A 24,470-nucleotide genomic window follows, 5' to 3' on the forward strand; every position below is an offset into this window, starting at 1 on the left:
GAGGGGTTAAGTACAGGAAAAGATGGAGCTGGAAAGATAGCTCAGCAGTTAAGAATACTTGTTGATCTCAAAAATGACCCCAGTTCATTCCCAGCATAAGGTTCATGATCCCCTGTAACCAGTTCCAGGGGATCCAACACCATCTTCTGGCTTCCATGGATCCAAAGCAGGTAAGTGGTACACAGACATACATGCAGCCAAAACACTCACACACATTAAAAAAATAAAAATGTTTTTCCGGTCTAGGAAAATATAAAATGTGATTGCTACTTTTTGCTTACCTGCACTTCTACAATATACATACAGCCCATATACTTTGTTTTTAATAGGAATTAGTAAAAACTGAATTCAATGTGGAAAGCTTCATTACAAAGTATCAGAGTTTGAACTCAGTTTTCTTAAGGAATCATTAAGGTTTTTTAAATGATATATTCAAAATCAAAGCTCATTTTGCTTTGGACTAAATGCTGTTTAAGAATTAAGTTCAGGAGCTGGAGAGACAGTTCAGCAGTTAGGAGCACTTGTTTCTCTTGCAGAGAACCCAGGTTCAATCCCAGACCCACATAGCAGTTAACAACCCACCATTAACTCTAGAACCAGGGGGTCCAACACCCTCTTCTGGCCTCTGAAGACACTGCACATGAAGCAGACCTACATGAAGGGAAGATATTCATACACATAGAATAAAAATAAATAAAATATTTATTAAAAAGCAAGGATTAAGTTCACTCTTAGCAAAGAGGCCAGAAGACCAGCCATTGGTGGACATCGACTCAGCTAGCCCTCTTCCTCCCTTCCCTCCCTCAAGCCTCTGAATAAAATGGCATGCCCTCACCCGAATCAAATAAATGAGAAAAAAAATAAACAGAAATCAATATGAAACCAAGTATCAAAACTATATTTGTTCCACTAGATATTTCAACATAATAAATAAAATCACAATTAACCAAAAACATCTTTATTTTCTCAGTCTTTTAAAAAACAAAACAAACTTCTTCCTTTCTCAAAATAACCATGATTAGTTTAGAAAAATGGTGTATATATTCAAAGTATTTCCTTTTAACGGAAACTTCATTTTATAGAATATAGACATTAAAGGTTTAAGAAAAAGCCAGAATCTAGCATAAGGAAATCCATTCATACTTCAGGCCCTTCTCCTCCAGGAACCAGCTGTATAGAGAAAAAGAGTTTATTAATAACACTATCATACCACCTAAAAACCCCCACGTGATCCTCATGGACCAAAGCCACCTTTGTCTCTCCCCATCCTTCAATTCCCATTTTCTTCAAGTCATCAATATCTGTTAGTAATCCCAGCATCATTAATTGATGCTTAAGAGTTTCAACTATGATTCCTGATAAACTAAAAGATTATAAAGATTAAGAAGTCAATCTTATGGACCAATGCTTTTTCAATAGATGGGTCGGGGCATGGATCACCAAGGGCTCCCTTCCCATCCTCAGCATGTCTAGGCCATGAATGCTGAGCTAAGCAGATGTTTAGTGAGTTCTGGAATCCCTACCCCATCAAAGTACATTGAATTCAAACAAAACAGCTTTAACGTCTTACCATTGTTATATTATTTCCATTTAGTAAAATCTGATCTAATTTTGTAATCCTTCTTCCTTCTGGTGTAATTTCACTAAATAAATAGATAAAATAAGTCAGGATAAACAAGCATTCAAAGGCAACATTTTGGAAACATTCTCCCTCCCTAAAAACTATTCCTGGGGTAAGGAGACTAGCCTAGTGGCAGAGCACACCAAGGACCTGGGTTCAATCCCTAACACCAAAACTGTTATTCTAACATATGAATGAATGGGAATTTGTACAATTACAATAATTTTCAGAAATACACTTTGCCCACTGGTTAATGGTCGCATAAATATAGTGTACTGTGAAGCTTGTTCACACTAATTTCTTAGAAATTCGGGAATAATAATATTAACATAATAATCCTCTGGCCCAACCTCACAATACAAGTAAATAAAGTTTCAGTATTAAAATAATTCCAACAGGTAATACTTTTTTTAATCAATCATTCTAAACCTGCTATGGTAGTTTAAATGAGAATGGCCTCCACAGGCTTATATGTTTGAAAAGTTTGGCCCTCCGTTAGTAGAACTGTTTGGGAATGGATAGGAGGTGTGGCCTTGTTGGAGGTGTGGCCTTGTTGGAGGCGTGTCACTGGGGGTGGGCTTTGAGGTTTCAAAAGGCTAAGTTATACCCAGTTAGCTCTCTCTGCCTCATGGTTATTGTCTCAACATGTAAGCACTTAGCTACCGTTCCAGCTCCACACCTGCCTGCTGCTGCCACACTCCCCACCATGAAAATCATGGACTCTAAACGCTCTTAAACTATAAGCAAGCCCACAGTTAAATGCTTCCTTTTATAAACGGCCTTGGTCGTGGTGTTTCTTCACAGTAACAGAAAAGTAACTAAGGCACCTGCCTTTAGTTCCAAAAGAGATTTCCTCCCCTCCTGCCCCAATTCTTTAACTTTTAATACTACTTACAACTCAGTGACATCTTCCAACACCATATCTGAAATTTGGTGTTAAGAAAATAAACAAGGTTGAATTCATTCTGGTTTATGTTTTTGTTTGGTTCCAAATATGTTCAACACAATGGTGCAAATTCAAAAGGTTTGTTGTTGGCAAGAACCCTATCTTCGCTCTGCAAGCATACCTCTTAAAATGCCACCAAGTTCCTGGAAAATAAACTTATTTTTAATGTAATAACCAGAAACACATCATCTGACTATAGTTCTTATATTACTACATCTTCAAAAACCTGTACATTACCACTTTTTAAAAGGATACTGACAAAGTCATCAAATCCTAGAAGTGTACCAACAATTTCTTTATCACTCTTCATCACAATGTGAATTCTGGATCCTATACACTTGTCCACGAGCTCTGCGGAAGGAAAAGCACATTTGAGTGCTTACTTTATTACCGTCATATAATTAAACAAAAAGCAGTTATTCAATAACTTTACATCGTATACAAATATCTGTTCAACCATTAGCCCGAATGTTTGCCTTAGCATTCACTTACCTCTTTTTTTTTTTCTGCAATCAATATGACTGTGATTTTATTTAGATTATTTGGTTAGTATACGAAAATGCTCACACCAAAAGATGGAAACCATGATATTTTTTTCCTTGTCAGTGTTTCTACCGATGAACAGTATCGAGCATATACTGGAGTGGACACTGCAAAGACCTTCGACCACAGCCACATTCACTAACTTCACCAGCGCCAAAACATTGCCTGGGAGGGGCATTATGATCGACATCACTTCTCTCACTATGCCTTTGACCAACCTGAGCCTAGAGACCAACCTGAGCATCTCTGTAGCCAACCTAACACTGCTCCGCACGATCTGAAAGCAGTGGCTGTAACTTAAGTTCATTATTCCACAACACCCTGGCATAGTGAGGGAACTGCTGGTTGAATTAATGAATAACGGGGCTAGTTTCCAGACTGCTCTTTGAAGAGTCACTGTAGACCGTGGCGCCCTCCTCGCACAACCAGATACAATGCAGCCTAACCTGGGGACCGAAAAGGCCAAACTGCCATTTGGGACGGCTACCCATGACATCTTAACTGGCGGGCTCACACAGAAGGCCGAGGACGACCTCACCAAGAGGGACCTCCGCCGGCCACCGACAGGCAAAATGGTCTGTCCTCCCAGGGACGCCAAGGGCGGGACGGCCGAGCCCGGAGGGACAGCGACCCAACCTCGGCCGCTGGCGCAGAGCTGCAGTAACCCGCCCGCTCCTCGGCGAAGATTTTTACCTAGTGGCAGGAGCTGAGACGGGTTCGTGGTCGCGTTAGCCGCCATGGCCACGCCGGAAGTGGCATAAGGCCACCGGCGCAGACTTTAAAAGAGCGCGCTTCCGCCCTTTTTCATAACCGCCTCAGACAGAACTAATCGGAGGCCGATCTTGCGATCCGGGGGGGGGTTCAAATGGATCACCGAGAGATTCGATAGAATCGTTCGGCCCTCTATTGGTGCCACCATCCTGACAGGCACCTGTGGTGACCCCCAAGTTTTGCTAAACTTGGGAGATGGTTTGCCTCCTCTACTCCGGAAGACCACAACACACGAGATCTCTGAGTCGGCTAGCTTTCCTCTAGAAGGTTGCATCTGAAGCCGGGATCTTTCTTCAGAACTATAAAATCAGATTTCCCATCAATCTGCGCTGTTCTCAACAACTACTCATTTTCTTAAGGAATCTGGTACTTTTAAGCCTAGAGGACTGAAAACCTATACAAAGCATATTTTTAAATCTATACCAGATAGTCACAAGTTTTTTGTTTGTTTTTTTTAACTACTTTATACATTTCTTCTTGTCCTTTCTAGAAGTCTAGTTTACTACAGACTTTTTAAATTACTATCAATTATTGAATTACCGCTAGAAGTCACTCCGTGTGTTGTTGTGATCACATTCGGAAAACGCGCCATCACACTTCTGTTTTGGAAAAAGATAAAAAGCTGCTGTGTGGAATGGCCAGCAATCCTACCGCTCAGGAGACAGAAGGAAGCCACAGTTGCCAGCATGGACAACTTAGTAAGACCCTGACACAAAATAAGAAATAGAAACTAATGAGAGCTGACATCTAGCTTAGCAGTAGGGTGCTTTCCTAGCATTCATGAGGCCCTTGGTTTGGGCCCTACTTTAAAAAAGAAAAAGAAAAATAGAAAGCAGACAAATTCTTTACCTTCGTCTGTCTCATTTGTATATGAGGGACTTAAAGCTAAACAGTTTAAATATAAACAATCATAATAAACAACATTTATTTTTACAATGTTTGGTAAGCACTATTCATTGAGCAAACAAAAACCCGTCATTACCAGCAGTTTGCTGGGTATATAAAGAAAAGTCTTCTACCCAAGTGAGTGGAAAGAAGGACAAATAATAAATTTCATGTATAAAGCACTATGAAATTTAATATATAAAGCAATGCCTCTAGGGATCCTGGAAAACTCAACTTCATTCTCAATTTCAAGCCAGTAGTGGCCTTTCCCTCCAACCCCATTCTGTAAATCTTGTGCACCTACTAGGTGCCTGGGCAATTACAAATATACTCTTTACAGCCATCCTTTGAGACAAGAATCTGATTCAGTTCCTTATGCTTAAAGAAGTTTAATAACTGTCCCATGGCCACACAGAACAGCTTGAAAAGCTTCACAGAGGAGCTGACAGGAGTCTAGTCTTGCATGGTAATTAAAGGGCGGATAAACAGAGAAAGGGCAGGAGTAGCATTCCAAGCAAAGGGGACATTATGTGCAGTTGGTACGTGTCACTTCCAAGCTTCTCGTACTGATCTTGCCTTTAAGCCATACACATTTCTCTTACATTTAGCATAAAACACTTGCCTTATCAAGTATATTTCCTTAACAACCTCAGTCTTAACCATTTTTTCTTATTTAGCTTTATGATATTCCTCCATGTCCTGGTAAAGATGTTACTCGTGTTTCAAGACCCTTCTCAGAGATGATCACCTATTCTGACTTTCATGGTCTTGGTGGAGTCTATCCCTGGCTGGCAGCAGTGTTAATAGTTGTCTGAGTTATTTGGATGTATTTTTTATGTAATTATTCAACAAAGCCACCTCCCCTTAAAAGACTGAGTTCCTCAAGACTAAGAATGTTGAGACAGTATTATGATTAAATCCACTGGTTCTGAATTTAGTGACTTTTTTTCAAATTCAGACTTCACAATTTTTAAAAGCTTTAAAAAAATGTTTTAAGATTACATTTGTGTGTACCATGTGAGTGAACATATGCCTGTGTGTGTCTCTGTGTGTGTCTGTGTGTGTGTGTGTGTGTGTGTGTGTGTGTGTGTGTGTGTGTGTGTACCAGAGAACAATTTGGAAGAGTATGTTCTTTCCTCCTAGCATGTGAGTTCTGGGGCTCAGACTCAGGACAACAAGCTTGTCAACAAGCACCTTTACCTACTGAGGCATCTCATTAGCCCCACCACAATTTCTGCTAATTATTTGATTTACAGGTATACTATTTAAGCTTTTTAAATATCAGTGTATCTATTAGAAGCAGTGGTGGTAAATACAGTATTATTTTTTAATTATTTATTTACACACACACATTTATGGGTGTTTTGTTTGCATGTATGTCCCTCTTAGTCACTGTTCTATTGCTATGAAGAGATACTATGACTAAGACAACACTTAGAAAAGAAAGCATTTCACTGGGAACTTGCTTACAGTTTCAGAGGTTTGTCCATTATTATCCTGGTAGCGGGGGAACATGGCAACATGCATGGTACTAGCAGGAGCAGGAGCTGACAGCTGCATCCTGAGCCTGAGCCTGGCTTGGCTTTTGAAAAACCTCAAAGCCCAACCCCAGAACTTCCTCCAAGGCCACACCTACTGCAACAAGGTCACACCTCCTAATCCTTATAATTCTTTCAAACAGTTCCACTCCCTAGTGACTAAGCATTCAACTATACGAACCTGTGCAGTCCATCCTTAGTCAAACCACCCCAATGTCTGTGCACCACATGTGTCCCTGGTGTCCATGGAGGTCAGAGAAGGCATCAGAACTCCTGGGACTTAAGTTGCGGATGCTGGGAATCAAACCCGGGCCTTCTGGAGGAGGTGTCAATGCTCTTAACCATGGAACTATCTTTCTCACCCACTGAAAAGAATGTTTTAATGATTAAATGAAATAACCTATGAAAATTGGTTAGGACAAGATCTAGCCTAGCAAACTGTATTTATTTGATGTGTTGTTACTTATTGATCTTTGTTTCCCAATACTATCATGATAGTTGGCTTAGGGTAGGGACTACATACAGGTAGCATTATTAATTGCTTGCAACTTTCTCATTTTGGGGGCTGGTGAGATGGTTCAATGGGTAAAGGTGCATTTTGCCAAGCTGGATGACCTGAGTTTAACTTTTGGAGCTCACTAGGTAGAAGTGAACCAACTCCCAAAAACTGTCCTCCCACTCCAACCAATGAAAAGTAGATGTAAAGGCAAAATTATTTTGTAACTATCAACCATATAAAGGCACCCATTTATCTTGCTTGGTGCACTATAGCTACCACATTCCTAGATTTGGTCTAATCAATGTTCTTTGAATGTATACCATCTCCAAATTTATGCCCATTGACACGCTCCTTAATCTTTGTAAGGTTCTAAGTACAGAGTAAGGCTCAATTCATTTATGAAGCCTCCTTCTTTTCTACCCTTACTCCTGTTTTATTTTCATCAGAAAAAGAATAATGCAATCCATGCTTTAAGTCTCCCATGACATGAACAAAATGAACACTAGCAATTTTCTATTTGCAGTGCTGGGGATGAAAACAGGACCTCATGGATACCGGGACAGCCCTCTACCGATGAGCCCACTGAGCTTTATGCTTCTAACCTGTCCTGTTTTGTTTGCTTGGTTGGTTTTCCTTTTGGTTTTTGGTTTGGTAGGGGGAGGTTGTTTTGTTTTGGTGTTTTGCTTTGTTTTGGGACAGGCTCTCACTAAGATACTCAGGCTGGCCTTGAACTCACTCTGTACCCCTGCAGTTCTTGAACTTTCTTCTCTCCTGCCACAGTCTCCCAAGTAGGAATTAAATTCCCAAGATGGAATTAAAGGCCTGCACCATTGGGCTTAGCAACATTAGCAATTTTTAATGCCACAAAAGAGAAAAATCATTTTAGACTCTGAAAAGTGAGCTCATGGCATTCACAAAGTAGAATGAACAAGATTATTGGACATGTTCTTTCCTGAGGCAAGGAACAGGCGGCTGATTCCAGTGACAATTCCAGTGAGTTGGAAATTGGGCCAGAACTCCTTGTCTCAGAATGCATCCTGCACTGGTTCCTTACAGAGCAGGTATAAACGAAATCCAGGAATCATCATAAAGTATATGTATGTAGAAAAGGCTTTTCAAGATGTTATATATCCAGAAAAGCATTTAAATTTCCTCTGAAGTTAAATGTCATTATATAAACACAATCAAAATTTCCTTTCAACGTGAAGTACAGAAACATACAGGACTTTCTCTAACTAGTATTTCTTTCCAGACTTGGAATCCCCTCCCTAATACTTTTGAAAATAAAAGAAATTGTTTTTATCGCTAAGGCATTTGTCCTTGTGAAGAATATCCTGTTAATGAATTTATTCTACAGTAATGCAATTCACTTAAAAACTAATGCAGAGTCTGGAAAAATGGCTTAGCTGGTAAAGTGTCTACCACCCAAGCAGCAGGACCTGAGTTCAGTACCTAGCACCTATGTAAGAAAATCTGGGAATAGTGACTGACATCTGTAGTTCCAGTGCTGGCGAGGCAGAGACAGGAGGGGCCCTAAGGATTGCTGGTCCACTAATTTAGCCAAATTGGTGAACTCCTGGTTTGGTGAAAGACCCTGTCAATAAATAAAGTGGAAAAGCAATTGAAGAAAAATGTCTGATCTCTTGCCTCCACACACGTGTGCACACACACACACACACACACGAACATATAAAAACACACATATAAAAATTAATATAAAGGAGGTGCCATTCTAAACTGTTAAATGAGCCAGTTTGAAGACCATGAAGTCTTCTGTCTCTCACTTTTTTGGTGTACTGTATCTTCTCAATCCCTGAGCTGAAATAAATCCTTTCTTCTTTAAGTTACTTCCTGTCAAGCATTTGGTCAGACAGTAACTAAATACAACATGACTGACCTTAAATGATATGTTCTTCAAATGTTTCAGCATAATAGTTATAAATAGATGATTTAATCTCACATGACCACTCTAGGATGCAAAGTGACACATATTTCTAAAGTCATAACCATGTCTCCTTAACATTGAATTAAATAGTGATGTTTACTGGAGACAGAAATCTATCTACACATTTCAAACAAAAGTGTGAAATTAGACTTAATTTTAGCTATGCTAACTGTGGGAAATATTTACACAGTTTACATCAAGAAAATAGTAAAATTCAGGGACTAGAGAGATGGTTCAGCAGTTAAGAGCACAGACAATTCTTCCAAAGGACAGGGATTCAATTTCCAGCACCCACATGGCAGTTTATACTTGTCTGTAACTCCTAGATCTAACACCTTCACACAGACATACATGAAGGCAAAACACCAATATATATAATATAAAAATAAATATTTTTTTAAAAAAGAAAGAAAATAGTAAAAATCAAGTAGTTAACATAAAAGGGTAACATGTTAAGAAATGTTAATGTACTCTGTATCCTGGGAATAATGTATTTTTCACAAAACCATGAGCACTGTCAAGAATTTTGTAATATAAAAAGGATATGGATAGTAACATATTGAAAATGTTGAATAGTTTAGTAGCACTTAAACAATTTACTTTTTGAAATTGTAGTTCATTCAGCAAAGGATTTGGAAACCCTTGGAACAACAGGTCTATTTTGTGCTACTTATAATAAACCCCAGAAGATGCAATGAAAATTGTACACACACACACACACACACACACACACACACACACACATGCACATGCACACACATTTAATCATGGTATTGGAATAATCATTTCACAGGTAAAATGTAAATCTTTATTGCCAAAGATATTATGATTCAAGACTTACATTGCTCCCAAACTCTTGCATATAATTTATGTATTTATTTTTGCAGGTCTGATAAGGATCCCCCTGTTTGCTTAGACTGACCTTAAACTCTCAATTGGGAGAAACTTGTCTTTTCTTCCAAACAGTTTTAATAACCATGTCATCTTCTCCTCTCCCTGACCCAGGTCCTTTAGCCAGGTGTGCTCAGTTTCAACACTGACTACTCTGTACTCTGCCTTTGTTCTTCTTTTCCAGCCACTTTCTAAATTAGTGGATCAGGAGGAGACTGTGAGACCGAATCTCCGCTAAGGAGGAAAAGCTGCCACCCACACCACCACAACCTGGCCTTAGGAGAACTGAGGCCATCCTGATCCAAAGTCCTTGCTCCTCTGATTTTTGGACTGTGACTCTTCTGGTCTGAAATTATTGTTATTAGTTCTTATTGTTGTTGTTTTATGAGACAGAGTTTCTCTGTGTAACCCTGAGTGTCCTGGAACTCTCTCTGGAGAACCTGCTGGCCTCAAACTCAGCAATCTGCCTGCCTCTGCCTCTGGAGTGCTGGGATTAAAGGAGTGTGCCACCAAGCCCGGCCGGCTCTGAAGTTATAAAGTTCTGCTGGGTCTCTGTAATTGGAGTCGTGAACTTTTACCTTGGGAGCACATTTCTAACACTACGTAGCCCAAGTTGGCTTGAAACTTGCAATCCTCCCACCTCAGCCCTTCAAGTTCTGGTTACATGCATGCAGCCAATGCCTGGGACTACATACACATAGATATTCGATGAAAAAAATTCTAGAACGAAACCAAAGAAAAATTTGAGTAAGCAAAGCAACTTAATTTAGACGTCGAATACACCAGATACCGAACGTCATAAATATGCCTCCTTGTTAACTTTTAAAACTCAAGGCTGAGAGATTCCACAAAACGATTTTAAAGAGTGAAGAAGAAACACGTTTATAAAGAAGTAAAACTGAGGGAGGAGGAAGGAGATTTCCAGAAGGAAAAATAGATTTTAGAAGGAAGTGATTTGACAAAGAACGTAGGAAGAAAGGAGCAGGTGTAACCAGCAGCCACACTCAACCCCTCCCTAGGCTTTCCTCCACAACTACTAAAGGTCCATGAGGGTCAGCATCCGTCCAGCCCAGCTCCACCGGTTCTGTAGGCCGCGCCTCCGTCCTGGAGGCCCCGCCCCTCCTGCCATACAGCCACGCCCCTTCACCGCCTCCTTCCCCTCTAGTCCCGCCCCCTCTCCGGGCTCCGCCCATGCCACCTCAGACCCCGCCCGGACTGGGGCGTCCGGGTCCCGCCCCTACGGCGCCGGAGGCGGCTGTAGCGTCAGGTGACAGCCCGGAAGCTGCGGAAGCGGATGAAGCAGAGCCGTGGAGGCCCTGTGGAGCAGCGCGGAGGTGCGGGAGCTGGTCGGCAGCCCCCGAGCCCGTGGTGCAGCGCACATGCGGCGCTCGGGCTGACATCTGAAGGCCGCCGCTCTGGGTCGTGCGGCCGGGTCTCGGCGGTTGGAGTCGCGGTGCGGGCCTGCGGCGGACGCCCATGATGGAGAAGGCTGGGCGTGAGGGTGACGGCGCCCCCTGCGGGCCCGTCCTGCACATCGTGGTGGTCGGCTTTCACCACAAGAAGGGCTGCCAGGTGAGGACCGGCCCGCGCCTCGGCGCCCGCGGCCTTCTGCGCAATGTTCCCCCCGAGAAGTGCATGACGGGCAGCGGGGGGTTCGGGCGTAGGGGAAGAATGACTGCCGCGCCTTCTGTTATCTGTCAGTCTTCACCGATCTGCTGCGTGTCTGCCCGTAAAGGAAGTCTTGTAGAAAAAGTCAGCATGTGAACGCCGGGAGGTGGTGAGCCGTGGGCTTCCACCCGAATGCTCAGGGAGGCCGACGCGCTTGTAGGCGCCTTTCAGGAGAATCCGCTTCCTTTGTTTATCTCTTGCAAGCCTTGGAATCTGTAGTTTAGGGCTGGCGGTCGGCCCCGCCCCCCTCTCTTGTGCCATGTAAGATTTGATCCTGTCCAGAGATTTTCTTCTGGTTAGGTTGACACTCCAAATCAGTTGCAGTAAATTAAAAAAAAAAAAATGTAATTTATCAGGCAGTGAGTGCAAATGGACATGCACGCATTCGCTTCTTAGCTGGCTCTGCAACCCACTGTAAAAGGAGCATTTGCTTTGTGTTGAAGGCAGCGGAGCAAAATAGAACAGAACGGGTTGTTCAGTCTGAACAAACACTGGAAGGCAATGATGTCATAATGTGCTAGTGGATGTAGATTGAATACTTAAGGTATTGAAAAAACGATTACTACTAATAGATAACGAAGCATTTGGTTTCTTTCCTATCACAGAGAATGTAACATTAAAAGACAGACAAAAGTTGAGTTCGTTAGAAGATAACAGTAGTGAAGGGAGTGAAGAGGTGTTAGTGGTGTGTGTGTGTGTGTGTGTGTGTATAGACTGTTAACTTCAAGCCAGGTGTGGTGGCACATGGCACCATCCCAGCAAATGGGAGGCTGAGGTAAGAGGCTTATTTTAAGATGGGCAGGATACTTAGACCCTGTCTCAAAAAAGAGAATATTAACTTTAAGGTGTTGTATTCCTTTATCCACAGATTAGAAAGATAGAATGGCACTAAAAAGAAAATAGTGTTATTGCATGTGATTTTAAGATGATTTAGTACTTCAGAACTACAGCTTCTGAACTAATTAGTTGCTTTGTAAGATATGAGTAAAGTGACAAAACTTGACAAAAATCTTACTGAAAAAAAAATTGCTGAGATCATACTAAAACACAGCCCTGGAGTTAGAAGTAGTGCCCTTGCTTCCTGTGCCGTGTGCTTCACGTGTGTGGCAGTGTAGTCTCTCTGGGTAAAGAGCGATGTGGAAACTCACTTCTGAGCTACACTGAATGGAGCTCTGAAAAGAAAGAAGAAAACATCAGTATTGATAGGTGTTAGGGTAGAGTCTCCTAATTCTTGCTGTCATTTGAAAGTCTAGATTTTATGATGTTTTCTGCCTGTCTTACTGGTTTTGTTGGTAATATATATTTCTGTAAAGGAAACTATATGTAGTGTTGCATAAAGATTAGAGAACAGAAAAGGAAAGAAACAATAGCACCCTAAATGCTATGCCATTTCTTTGCCTTTGGATTTCGGTTTCAGCACACAGGGTAAAAGTGACTGCTTTTGTAAACTGAGTTCTGTGTAGAAGTCAGGAGGCCTGTATAACACTACTCCAAGACCAGCAAATACAAATAGCTTCCTAATTTGCCCTTCTCTGTTTCTTTTGCCAGATAATTTATAATAATTGCGATGAAACAGAAAAATCCTATTTGAGTTTTTCCCCAATTGATACTCAAAGTAACCTGATTATTCACCTTTGTAAAATGACACCTACCTGGGGTATAATGGAAACAAAGCACTAAGAACCTAGTCCTGGGCTGGGGGAATGTAGCTCAGTAGTAGAGTACTTGCCTAGTGAACACAAGATTCTGGGTTCAGGGTGGATCTCTGTGAGTTCAAGGTCAGCCTGGTCTCCAGAGTGAGGTCCAGGACAACCAGTGCTACATTATAATCAGACCCTATCTTAAAACAAAACAAACAAACAAAAATACTTATTTCTCAGATGCCCTGCTCTTTTTTTAACGTCATACATGAATACTTATTTACATAATTGTACACCTCCTGTTCCTCTCCCAATTCCTCTTGTGTCCCTCCTTCTCAAATTCATGTTTCAACTTGGTTATTATTACACCTTGTGCAAGCCTGTATCCATGAGAGCTCCTGCTTACACACACACACACACACACACACACACACACACACACACACACACACTTAGGTTATTTGTTTTTTGCTCTTTGCAGGGGCCCACCACCCAGCTCCCAGATAAGTCACACACAGAGGCTTATTCTTATAAATGCCCAGCCTTAGCCTGACTTGTTTCTAGCCAGCTTTCCTTAACTTTAAATTATCCCATCTACCTTTGCCTTTGGGCTTTTCCTGTTCTCTTACTTCTGTAAATCTTACTCTTACTCCATGGCTTGCTGTGTAGCTGGGTGGCTGGCCCCTGGAGTCCTCCTTCTATGTCTACTTGCCTTGACCTCCCAGATTTCTCCTTCTATGTATTCTCTCTGCTTGCCAGCTCTGCCTATCCTTTCTCCTGCCTTGCAATTGGCCATTCAGTTCTTTTTTAGACCATCAGGTGTTTTAGATGTGTTTAACTTCACAGAGTTAAACAAATGCAACATAAAAGTAACACACTGTAAAATAATATTCTAACACACACATGTAAATTTAACCTGCTGAGTTCATTTGATGCTGCTGGTGTGTGTGTGTGTGTGTGTGTGTGTGTGTGTGTGTGTGTGTTTAGGGTTGACCACTTTGAATAACTAACCTATCAGGGACTTGTCCCTGGAGAAGACTGCGTCTCTGTCTCTCAGCTCCATTAATCGCCCATAGCTCTTCATCCAGGGGTGGGTCCTTGTGAGATTTCCCCCATCCACTAATCTGCTGTCGTCATTGTGCGGGTCCTGTTTAGGCAGCCCTGTCAGGAGATTTCGTGTGTGCAGCTTCCCTGTTACATGGAGATGTCCTTGTCCTCTGACTCTTAGACTCTCTCTACCCCTCTTCCACCATGTTCCTTGTGTTGTGTATGTCAGCTGGGCTTGAGTACCTCATGGTCAGTTCTCTGCATTCTGACAAGTTGTGGATTTCTGTAAAGAAGAAGAAGAAAAAAAAATTATCTGAGGAGAGAGAGCTATACTTACTAGGCTGGGCCAGCCCATAAATCAGATTGCCATAATCTTTTGTTAAATAATCAGATATGTATCAGGCAAGCTCTTTAATTTTGTTCATAGTTTTAAATTTTTAAACATTCAGTAGATAGCAGTTATTTCCAAAACCTTAAAATTACTTTATTGTAGTTGGATTTTTCTTTGGGCTGCCAGCTTAAAAATAATGATATAGAGACTTATTAATTATGAAAGCTTGGTCTTAGCTTGGGCTTGTCCCACTAGCTCTTATAACTTAAATTAGCCCACTTATATTAATCTACATTCTACCACATGGCGTTACCTCATCTCTGAACTGCCCATGCCCTGCTTCCTCCAAGTCTGGCTGGCAACTCAGCCTTTCTTCTTCCCAGAGTTCTCTCTCTGCCTGGAAGTCCGGCCTATACCTCTTGCATAGCTATTGGCCATTAAGTTCTTTATTAAACCAATCAGAAGGAGCCTTGGGCAGAGACACATCTTTACAGTGTACACAAATATTCTGCAACACTTTGTTATTGTGTGTACAATGTTCATGGAATGGGGGCATGACCCGTGTGTGGAAGTCAGAAGACAACTTTGTGGGGTCAGTTCTCTCCTTCAGCATTTACCTAGGTTCCAGAGATTGAACCCAGGTCTTCATGCTTGCATTGTCAGGCTGCAAGCACCTTTATCCACTAGGCCATCTGACCACCCTACATTTTTGCTTTTGTCTCTTGTCTGATAGAGCTCCTGGTCTGTATACATAGCTAGCAACTTTAATTCTTTTTTGGTTTTTCAAGACAGGGTTTCTCTGTGTAACTTTGGCTGTTCTGGAACTCACTCTGTAGATCAAACTGGCCTCAAACTCACAGAGATCCTTCTGCCTCTGCCTCCCAAGTGCTGGCCTTAAAGGCATGCACCACCACCTCCCAGCTCAACTTTAACTCTTGAATGGTTTTACCAAACTATATTTCTTTTCTTTCTTTATTCTTTGACAGCATCACATAAGTATATAAACTCTAGGTCATTTTCATCCTCCATTATTCTTTTTCATGCCCTCCACTCCTGCTGAACCCTTCTTTCTTCTCAGCAAGTCTTCCTTCATGTTTTGTTTGTTGTTGTTTTGAGTGTAGCCCACTGCACAAGCATGGATGGAGAAGTTATTCCCTGAAACTTGGGCAGCTTAATGGCTGTACCACTAAAGAAAATCCCCCAGCAACTATAACTGCTGAGAGCTCCTCAAAGATGGGTGGGGCCGTATGACCCTCTCCCCGTGGCTCTGTATTTCATTTTCTTTTTCTTTCAAGATTTATTAATTTATTTTGTGTGTATATGTGTGTGCCTGAGTGTATATATGTTCATATGCATGCAGGTGCCTGTGGAAGCCAGAAGAGGGTGTTAGCTTTCCTGGTGCTGGAGTAACAGGCACTTGTGAGCTCTTGATGTGGGTGCTGGAAATCGAACCTGAGCTCTTTGGAAGAGCAGCAAGTACTCTAACCTCTGAGCTGTGTCTCCAGCCCCACTCTGTATTTCCAGGGGGAAGGAAAAGCAGAATTGCAAAACAGCTGGAACTTTACCAAGGAAATTGGGGTTTCCTCTTGTGGGTTTTTAGTCTTTTAATAAAACAATTTAGAAACTGACACAGAAGGAAGTTTAAGGACCATTTCTTAGAGTTTGAAAAAAAAATGAGCAGAATGGTGGTGGCGCACACTTTTAATCCCAGCACTCGGAAGGTCAGGTAATCTCTGATTTCTAGGCCAGCCTCATCTACAGAGAAACCCTGTCTTGAAAAACCAAAAGAAAAGGAAGAAAGAAATGACCAAACAAGATCAACAAGCTATAAATTTTGGCTTCTGCCAGGGAAAGGAGATGGAGAACAGGAAGAGAGAAAGTCATGCCTTTTTTTTTAACTACATTTTAATTCTATTTTGTATGTGCATGGAGGTTTTACTTTCCTTTTACTGTGAAGAGCTGCCTACAGTTAATGGATGCTTAGAGAGGGAGAATCAGTCTTCTTCAGGGACGAGTCCCTGGTAGGTTGTCCATCCCAAGTGCTCAGCCCTAAACATGTATACATAACAGCAACACTAAATAGACTCAGCAGGTTATATTTATATGTACATTTGTACGTGTGTGTGTGTGTGTGTGTGTGTGTGTGTGTCTGTGTGTGTGTGTGTGTGTGTGTGTGAGAGAGAGAGAGAGAGAGAGAGAGAGAGAGAGAGAGAGAGAGAGAGACAGTGTGACAAATAAAGACAAACTCATGGGGAGAGGGAAGAACATGGAAGGAGTTAGAGTGGAGGGGGTGTAGAAATTATGTAGAGACAGTACTCATACATGACTTTTTAAAAAGGAGCTGGGCATAGTGGCATGTGACTTTAATTCCAGCACTTGGGAGGCAGAGACGGGTGGATCTCTGAGTTCAAGGCCAGTCTGTTCTATATAGTGAGTTCCAGGCCCTCCAAAACTACATAGTAAGACCCTGATTCAAAAATAAATACATAATTAAAAAAAAAACCAATGGCAATCTGACAATTATAGTTTATATACTGGAACAAATTAAAGTCTGGGATTTACTGTAGACACATATACAGATTATTTCATGTCAAATAGTCTAGTTTTAGGTAACTTATAAAGGAAACAAGTTGGAAACAGTTCTCTCCTTCCTTGGGCATCCTGGAGATTAAATTCCAGTCGTTAGGCTTGATGCCTTTAACCTTCTGAGCTATCTCATAGGCTCTGAAAGTTAATCCTTTCAAATTAGACTCCAAGAAACCAGGAGGGTCCAGCCATGGAAGTCAGCTAACAGCTATAAATTTTTTTTATAATTTTTATAGGGGGGGTAGAGGGGTCTTCATAGAAAGTGAAAAGGCCCAGAGAGTCTGAGCAGGTTTTGGACTGTATCAAAGAAGAAACAGGTAGAAAGAAAAAGTTATACTGATTAGGTTAGAAAAGCTACCAGACTTAGTAGTACTGCAGCATGGAAGGGCTGTAAGCAACTTTTTGGGAGTGGGGCTTCTTGGAGATAAGAATATGATCTCATTAAGGGGATAATTTTTCCCAACTCCACAGCATACCTTCAGGTGAACCAGCTTTCCTAAGGAGCAGTTTTCTGGCCGGGTGATTGACAGACCAGGCACACAAGTGGAGGTTAGAAGACAACTTGGGGAGCCAGTTCTCTCCTTCCCCTGCATGGACTTCAGGGATTGAATTTAAGTTTTCAGGAGTGACTGCAAGTGCTGTTACCTGCTGAGCCATTTTACTGGCCTGGATTGATTCTTAAGAGAGAATAGTATATAATGTTCTAATCTTTGGAACACATCAGAATGTCATGTCTCCACCTAGGACCGGAGGCATAATTCAGATTCTGTTATTTTGACCCAGAGAAGTAGCTTTCCCTTAATGGGCCTCAACATAGCCTTCACTGTTTTCATACGTTATTTTAAACCCTAAGGAGTGGCAGTTGTGATGTTTCCTATTAGGTAGCTAGATAGGAATTAACAGGCTTAGAGGCAATTGAGGATAGATCCTCCCCTCATACCCAGCTTTGGACCCCATCTCCTGTTTCTTTGGTAACCACTAGAAAAGGGCACCCACACAGTGTACTTACATGCATGCAAGTAAAACACCTGTACACATAAAATAAGAAAGAAAAATTATTCTTTGTCATTTAGAGCATCGTTATTGTTTCTACTTTTTAGGAGTCAGCCATTGTTGTCTTCTTTCCTCCTGTTATCACTTCAGAATAAATGTATCAAATAACAGAAATCAGGGTGGGTCTGGCCATGTGAATTGGTTATTTAAAGAGAGATACTTGAAGTTTTCTTGGTTAGCTTTATACTTTTGGGGAACATAAATGTCTCCCTCACACTGGTGTGTGTTAATGCCTCACCATGTTCTTTGATCCCTAAATTTTACTTAAATTTTGGTCCATGTATTTCTACTACTTACTAGTAGGTAATAATCAGTGCAAATGTTTCTTAATCTCTGGAAGCTTAATGTCCATGTTTGATCTCAGATTCTTACCTATTCTTCAGACCTATTATTAGTTACCTAGAGTTAGCACCAAACCCCACAGTTTAAAGGCTTGGTTCCATAAGATTATTACATTATTAAAATTACAGTTACAGGTCCCAAGGACCCAGGCCACTTGAATTTCTGTCCAACTTAGCCCTAAATTCAAAGGTTCCCACAACCGTCAACTCAAGGATAGCCCTGCGAAGAGAATAGTACATAAAGCGGGGTATGAAGGAGAGACAGGGAGCATCCGTTCCCTCCCTGCATCTTCACATACTTAGCAACTCAGGAGCTCTCGGAACCCCACTGTTAAAGGATTTAAAGGTTTATTACATGAGCATGATTGGTTAACACATTGGCCATTTAATGACTGAATTCAATCTCCAGGCTCTCTCCCAGAGGCAAAATATAGGCTTGAAAGTTCTCTTTCTAATCAAGGTATTGTCTTTCTGGTGACAGCCCTTATCCTAAATATAGCTTAAGCATAAGCTCATGTGTATTGGGACTCATTATAAATAATTTATGGCTCAGGAAGTTCCAAGCATTTTAGGATCTTTCTTCGACGAACTAGTAGTATTTTTATTATGCCACATTTGAAAAATGATAACTAGCTTATAAAGCTGTTTAAAAAACTTCTAAAATAACAAGAGAGTTGCTAAACAAATAAATAATACCATGTAGCTATTAAAATTGTATGTGTCAAGTAGAAGGAGGTTACCTGTTTGGAAATTAATTAGCAAATTCATCTATTTTCAAGTACAAGTATCTATTAGTAGCAACTTTATCAGCAGGAAATAATAATTCTAAAACTGCCAACATAAGGCATGCAGTCTACAATGTATGAATGAGTTGTGATCCCAAAGTTGGCTGTTTGAGTCTGGACCACATTTTCCCAAAGAAACTGTATTTTAAATACTGTGAACCTAAGTCGTCCTAGCATCGCCTTAATTTCACCTTTAGAATTCTTGAGTATGTATAGTAGCTAAACTCTATTTAAACGTGCTTATGAGAGTTACAACTAGATACTTTAAATCAGCAGTCTATAAACCTCTTCTCTTCTGTGCTTGGGTTTGCAGATAATCTCCAATGGCATTGTCCAGGGTTTAAGAGCATTACTATTTGTCAGTATAAGATTCTTCCTTTAATCACCATTTGGCTAACATTCTTTTCCAATTTAGGTTGAATTCTCTTATCCACCACTGATTCCAGGAGATGGACATGACAGCCACACTTTACCCGAAGAATGGAAATATTTGCCTTTCCTTGCCTTACCAGATGGTGCACATAACTATCAGGAAGGTATGTCATTAAATAGTAGACCAATTACTAGGTGCAATTTTTGAAATTTTTGCTGTATCAGTCTTGAATACTTTGGAAAATGAAAGCCTTTGGACTTATTGTGATTACTTATAAAATGTGTATGTGTTGTTTGGAAGTGAGGCATGCACTAGAGAAGCGTCAGAGAGTGCTGGACCTATTTTCATGGTCAGTGACTCTTGGCTCCTCTCCTGTCCAGAGCACTCAGGTATAGCCAGAGCGGGACAGCTGCTGATGGGTTCATGCCTACAATTCTGTCAGGCTTCAGACTCCACTCAGTGGCAGAAGGGAAGAGTTAAGTGCACTAGCAACACATGGCCCGGAAGTCTCTAGTTTCAGACTTCTCCTGTCTACCTGGCTACAGTGGAGATTGTTTCTTTGACTCTGTAGCCATGCTGCAACCCTGTACTTCAAAAGTTGCTTGCTTGCATGAAAACGTTTGTGTCCTCAGAGAAGAGTGGTGACCTTTTCAGAGTCTTCTACCACCATATGAGAGTGCTTTGCCAGACCTAATAAAGTACTGTTTTACTTTGATTAAACCAGATTCAACATAATTTGACTACATGTTTTCCTATTGCAATATTTAATATTTCTCTTATAAAATAAATCAAATGTTACTATACAGTTTAAAATAAGTTTTATTGGATAGATATGTAACCTCAGAAATACATTTCTTCCTAACTTTTTTGCTATAGATGCTTTTAATCTGGCGGAAGAGTTAAATTAAGATTATAGGGAATATTTTATAAGTTTTCTTTATGTTTATATGTATGTTCAATTTTGTCTACTTTTTATGCTAAAGTCATTTGGAATAATGACAGACACTTGACTTCTAAATACTTTAGTACATGTACCCCCTAAGAATATAATCATTCCCCAGCATCCAGTTGTATTATCATAGCTAAAAGATCTAACAGCAATTCCATAATATCATCTCATATCCAGTCTATGTTCAGATTTCCCCAGTTTTCCCAAAATTTCTTGAATCCACTCAAGATTCACATGTTACCATCAGTTTTTATGACTTGACTTTCCTTTAGTCTGGGGCAGTCCCTGCATGTATTTTCCGTAATTGTACAGTCAATTTGACCTGTTATCTCTTACATGTTTTGTGACAGACATGTATTATAAAGATTGGGGGGGGGGTTATGATGCTAGAAATAAGTATCACATGGTTCCTGGATGTGTCATCATTTGTGTGTTAATGACTGCATTATAACTTCATATTTGATTGTTCAGTAATGAGTAATTAATATCACTGTCTACACTTTTCTGTGTATCTCTTAGATACTGTGTTTTTTCACTTGCCACCCAGAAATGGAAATGGAGCCACAGTATATGGTATCTCTTGCTATCGACAAATTGAAGCCAAGGTATGATAATTGATGGTGGAGCAGCATTAGGGAAAAGCTCCCTCCAACCCCTGCTTAGATGTTGGTCATTTGGGGAATCACAGTCTTTACTTTTAATGTAGTACAGCTGTGCAAGTACCTGAAGAGGCCAGAAGAGGGTGTTCAGTCCCATAGAACTGAAGTGATGTGAGACAGCCGAAGTGGGTTCTGGAACAAAACTGGGCTCCTCTGCCAGAGCAATGTGCACTTCTAACTGCTGAGCTCCTAATTTTTAGGTTTTTGAGTAACCTCCATTCTGGTTTCCATGGCCATAACAATTTGTTCCCTTACTAGCAGTGAGTGAGGGTTTCTCCTTCACCAGCATTTGTTATGATTTGTTTGTTTGAGATTTTTGTGTTGTTTTTTTTTTCATACTTTATTTTCCCCCTTTGGTTTTTTCGAGACAGGGTTTCTCTGTGTAACAGTATTAGCTGTCCTGGAACTCGCTTTTTAGACCAGGCTGGCCTCAAACGCAGAGATCCACCTGCCTCTGCCTCCCAAGTGCTGGGATCAAAGGCATCACCACCACCCAGCATCATGCATTGTTTTTATAAGCATATTTAAATTTACATAATGAGAACTAATGAAAATGAAGGCATCAAAATCACATTAAAAATTAAACTCAGTGGAAGTAGTTAAATGTATAGAAATGTACAAAAAGAGAATATCACAGCATTTTCAATAGCATTACTAATAGAAAGAGGAAATACATCCAGAAGTATTTGAGCATCAGTACCTAACAACACATTTGTGGTATGGTGACCTTTTTTATCTCTCCTGATTAGTTTAGAAGTCCACTTTTGCAGCTATGAATCTATCAACATTAGTTTTTTGAAGGCTCCCATTTACTTGGTAGGTTAATTTCGATCCTTGTGACTCTCAATTTTTGGATATCTCACAGGTGTGTTTTTAGGAGATAGCAAATCTTGTTTTTTAATCCAGTTAGTTTTTTATGGGTTGGTTCTCATTGAAGGATTGGTCTGGTATGTGACTTGTACATAAAACAGTTTCCCTCAGCCTGTAAATTCCAGGACAGTGGGGATTTTCTCTTCACTGTTCTACCCAGTGCCTAGCTACTAACATTCAGAGCAAGGCTAGCAGGTATGTTCAACTGCCGTAGCTGAGATTCACTGTGAAGTTCTTTCATTTAACTGAATGCAAGATTTTTTTCTATTTAATTACTATGTTCATATTGAAACTGTTTATAAATGCAGCTGTGAAGTATTTCTAATAAATAACTGTTTGCTTATAACAGGCATTAAAAGTAAGGCAAGCCGACATCACCAGAGAGACTGTTCAGAAAAGTGTCTGTGTTTTGAGCAAGCTGGTAAGAGATCTCATACCTTACTTACATATAAACATTCAAGGCAGCACTCTTTCTTTAGACCAAGGAATGTATGAGAATAAGGACTTGCTAAAATTAGTCGAGTGCCTACTGATGTGCTCCTGTGTCCTCTGCTTCCAGCAGTTTGCTCTTCTTTGTAGTCTACTGAAGATCCCAAGATGAACACGTGAACATTTGACCCAAAAAGCAGCTGCTATAGTTCATTTATCTATTTTTGTTTGTCCCCAAGACTTTGGATAAATGCTATTTTAATAGCTTTAAAAATATCATAATTGCTCTCACTTTACTTGTAATATAGAAGTTCATGACTATTGCAGTGAAGACATTTAACCTTAATATATACTTTAAATTTCAGAATGTTTGAGAAAAGCCAATGATATGGTCAAACTGTACGTACTATAACAATATTTCAGAGTTGTGTTTATTCTAGGCGCATAGTTTTCAAGTTGGCATTAACAATTACACACTTAAACATGTATTTTCTTTTCTAAATTGTACTACTAGTGCGAGGGGAGGAGTGCATGCCACAGTGCACACAGGAAGGTCGGAGGACAACTTTGTGGAGTCACTTCTCTCCCTCTGCCTTTATGTAGGTTCCAGGGGTCAAACTGGGGTCATCAGGGTTGTATCATCGGGTTGCAAGTGCCTGTATCAGCTGGGCCAGTGCCATTGCCCCTGTTTTAACATCATTTTGTTTTCAAGACGTGATCTCATATGACCCGGGTTGGCCTGAAACTCTTTATATAGCTAAGACTTTGAACTCCTGATCCTTCTGCCTCCACTTCTAGAATTACATGTGTGTGTGATCGCACTCAGCTTATTCTTAATTTTTAAAAGAAAATAAATGACAGGGGCACTTATCTATTGTGCAAGTCCTAGTTTTGATCCCCACCATCACAAAGGAAGAGTTGGGAGAAGGGTCAGAGAGAGGAAGGGAGGAAATACAAATTCAGTGACATTTTTGGTTTTCATAGTCCTCAGTTGATAATTCACAGTATTCGATGTCTGTTGATAATAAGATAATGACACCTTTGTATCAAATGCCTAATTCTGCAGTAAAATTTAGTTCTCCCCAAAAAAATCTCAGTCGTGGGGAATAGTCTAGATTTATATCATGTTTATTATCTATATTTTATGATTACTATCATAGCCATTCTGCAGTCACTCCAAACCAAAATTGAAAATCTTTTATTGGCCCATAAAACCTTAAAGCCCATTTACCAGTGTAGGCTTGTCTGATTATTTCTTGGGAACTTATCTAGTTTTCTTATCCACAGGCAGTTTAAATACTCTTTGTATAGCCGGGAATGGTGGCACACACCTTTAATCTCAGTACTTGTAACAGAGGTATGCAGATCTCTGGTCTGTATAGTGAGTTCAGGCAACCAGAGTTACATAAGGAGACCATGTCTCAAAACAAACAACAGGTTTTAGCCCGGTGGTGGTGGCACAAGCCTTTAATCCCAGCACTTTGGAGGCAGACGCAGGTGGATCTCTGTGAGTTTGAGGCCAGCCTGGTCTACAGAGAGTTCCAGGACAGCCAAGCTACACAAAGAAACTCTTCCTTGAAAAAACAAAAAATAAAGTTTTGTATAATGTAAATCAACGTTTGCAAGATAAGATTTATTTGGGATTTTATTACTATCTGAAAGGTAAGAGGGCAAGGAAGAAGAAAAGATGGGAGAAGAAACCATGAATTAATAATAACATATATAAAATAGACTTGTTTTTTCTTGCAGGAGCAAATAGGTTTTCACTGTTGTAGCCCTGGCTGGCCTTGAACTCACAGGGTTCCACCCACCTGCCTCTGCCTCATGAATACTGGGATTAAAGGTGTGCACCAGCATGCCAAGCCATATCCTAATAACTCTAACTATGATATAATAATAATAATGCAGTTTCTAGATGGATAGCCTGAAAAATATATCTCAGTTAATTTGTGTACAGGACCAGTTAAGCAAATCATAGGATATTGTATGTGTAAGTAGATACATGCTGAAAGGCTCCTGAGTAGTCACCTTGAGAGGGCAGTTTGAATAGCAGAGACCACCTCCTGTCTGTCTGTGTCAGGTGTTAATTCTTACCAGACA

At 40.6% G+C, this 24,470-nt stretch overlaps 2 protein-coding genes across 2 annotated transcripts in view; one reads left to right on the forward strand and one right to left on the reverse strand.

The window, feature by feature from the left end:
* Positions 1-942: 942 nt before the first annotated feature.
* Positions 943-3,919, reverse strand: Lsm5 (LSM5 homolog, U6 small nuclear RNA and mRNA degradation associated). The gene is made up of 5 exons (XM_028861524.2): positions 3,804-3,919; positions 2,823-2,918; positions 2,517-2,544; positions 1,571-1,643; positions 943-1,170 (listed from the first exon to the last, which is right to left on the reverse strand). The coding sequence occupies exons 1-5, from the start codon at positions 3,847-3,849 to the stop codon at positions 1,138-1,140; spliced, it is 276 nt and encodes a 91-aa protein (XP_028717357.1). The 5' UTR covers positions 3,850-3,919; the 3' UTR covers positions 943-1,137.
* A 6,968-nt stretch (positions 3,920-10,887) lies between these two features.
* Avl9 (AVL9 cell migration associated) overlaps positions 10,888-24,470 on the forward strand; it is a 47,572-nt gene continuing 33,989 nt past the window's right edge. Inside the window, exons 1-4 of the mRNA XM_028861525.2 lie at positions 10,888-11,211; positions 19,506-19,626; positions 20,932-21,017; positions 22,291-22,362. Of these exons, the coding sequence (XP_028717358.1) occupies positions 11,116-11,211; positions 19,506-19,626; positions 20,932-21,017; positions 22,291-22,362 (375 nt within the window). The 5' untranslated portion in view covers positions 10,888-11,115. The remainder of the gene's footprint in view (positions 11,212-19,505; positions 19,627-20,931; positions 21,018-22,290; positions 22,363-24,470) is intronic.

Source organism: Peromyscus leucopus, chromosome 3 (genome assembly GCF_004664715.2).
Source record: "Peromyscus leucopus breed LL Stock chromosome 3, UCI_PerLeu_2.1, whole genome shotgun sequence".
Taxonomy (NCBI): Eukaryota; Metazoa; Chordata; class Mammalia; order Rodentia; family Cricetidae; genus Peromyscus; species Peromyscus leucopus.

What these genes read in the sequence shown, in the direction of transcription:
- Lsm5 (XM_028861524.2), bottom strand. Translation starts at nt 3,849, where the DNA reads ATGGCGGCTAACGCGACCACGAACCCGTCTCAGCTCCTGCCACTAG. An exon ending in AGGATTTGATGACTTTGTCA is followed by an intron (nt 2,545 to 2,822) that starts GTATCCTTTTAA and finishes ACCAAATTTCAG; the next exon opens with ATATGGTGTTGGAAGATGTC. An exon ending in TTGGAAGATGTCACTGAGTT is followed by an intron (nt 1,644 to 2,516) that starts GTAAGTAGTATT and finishes CTATTTATTTAG; the next exon opens with TGAAATTACACCAGAAGGAA.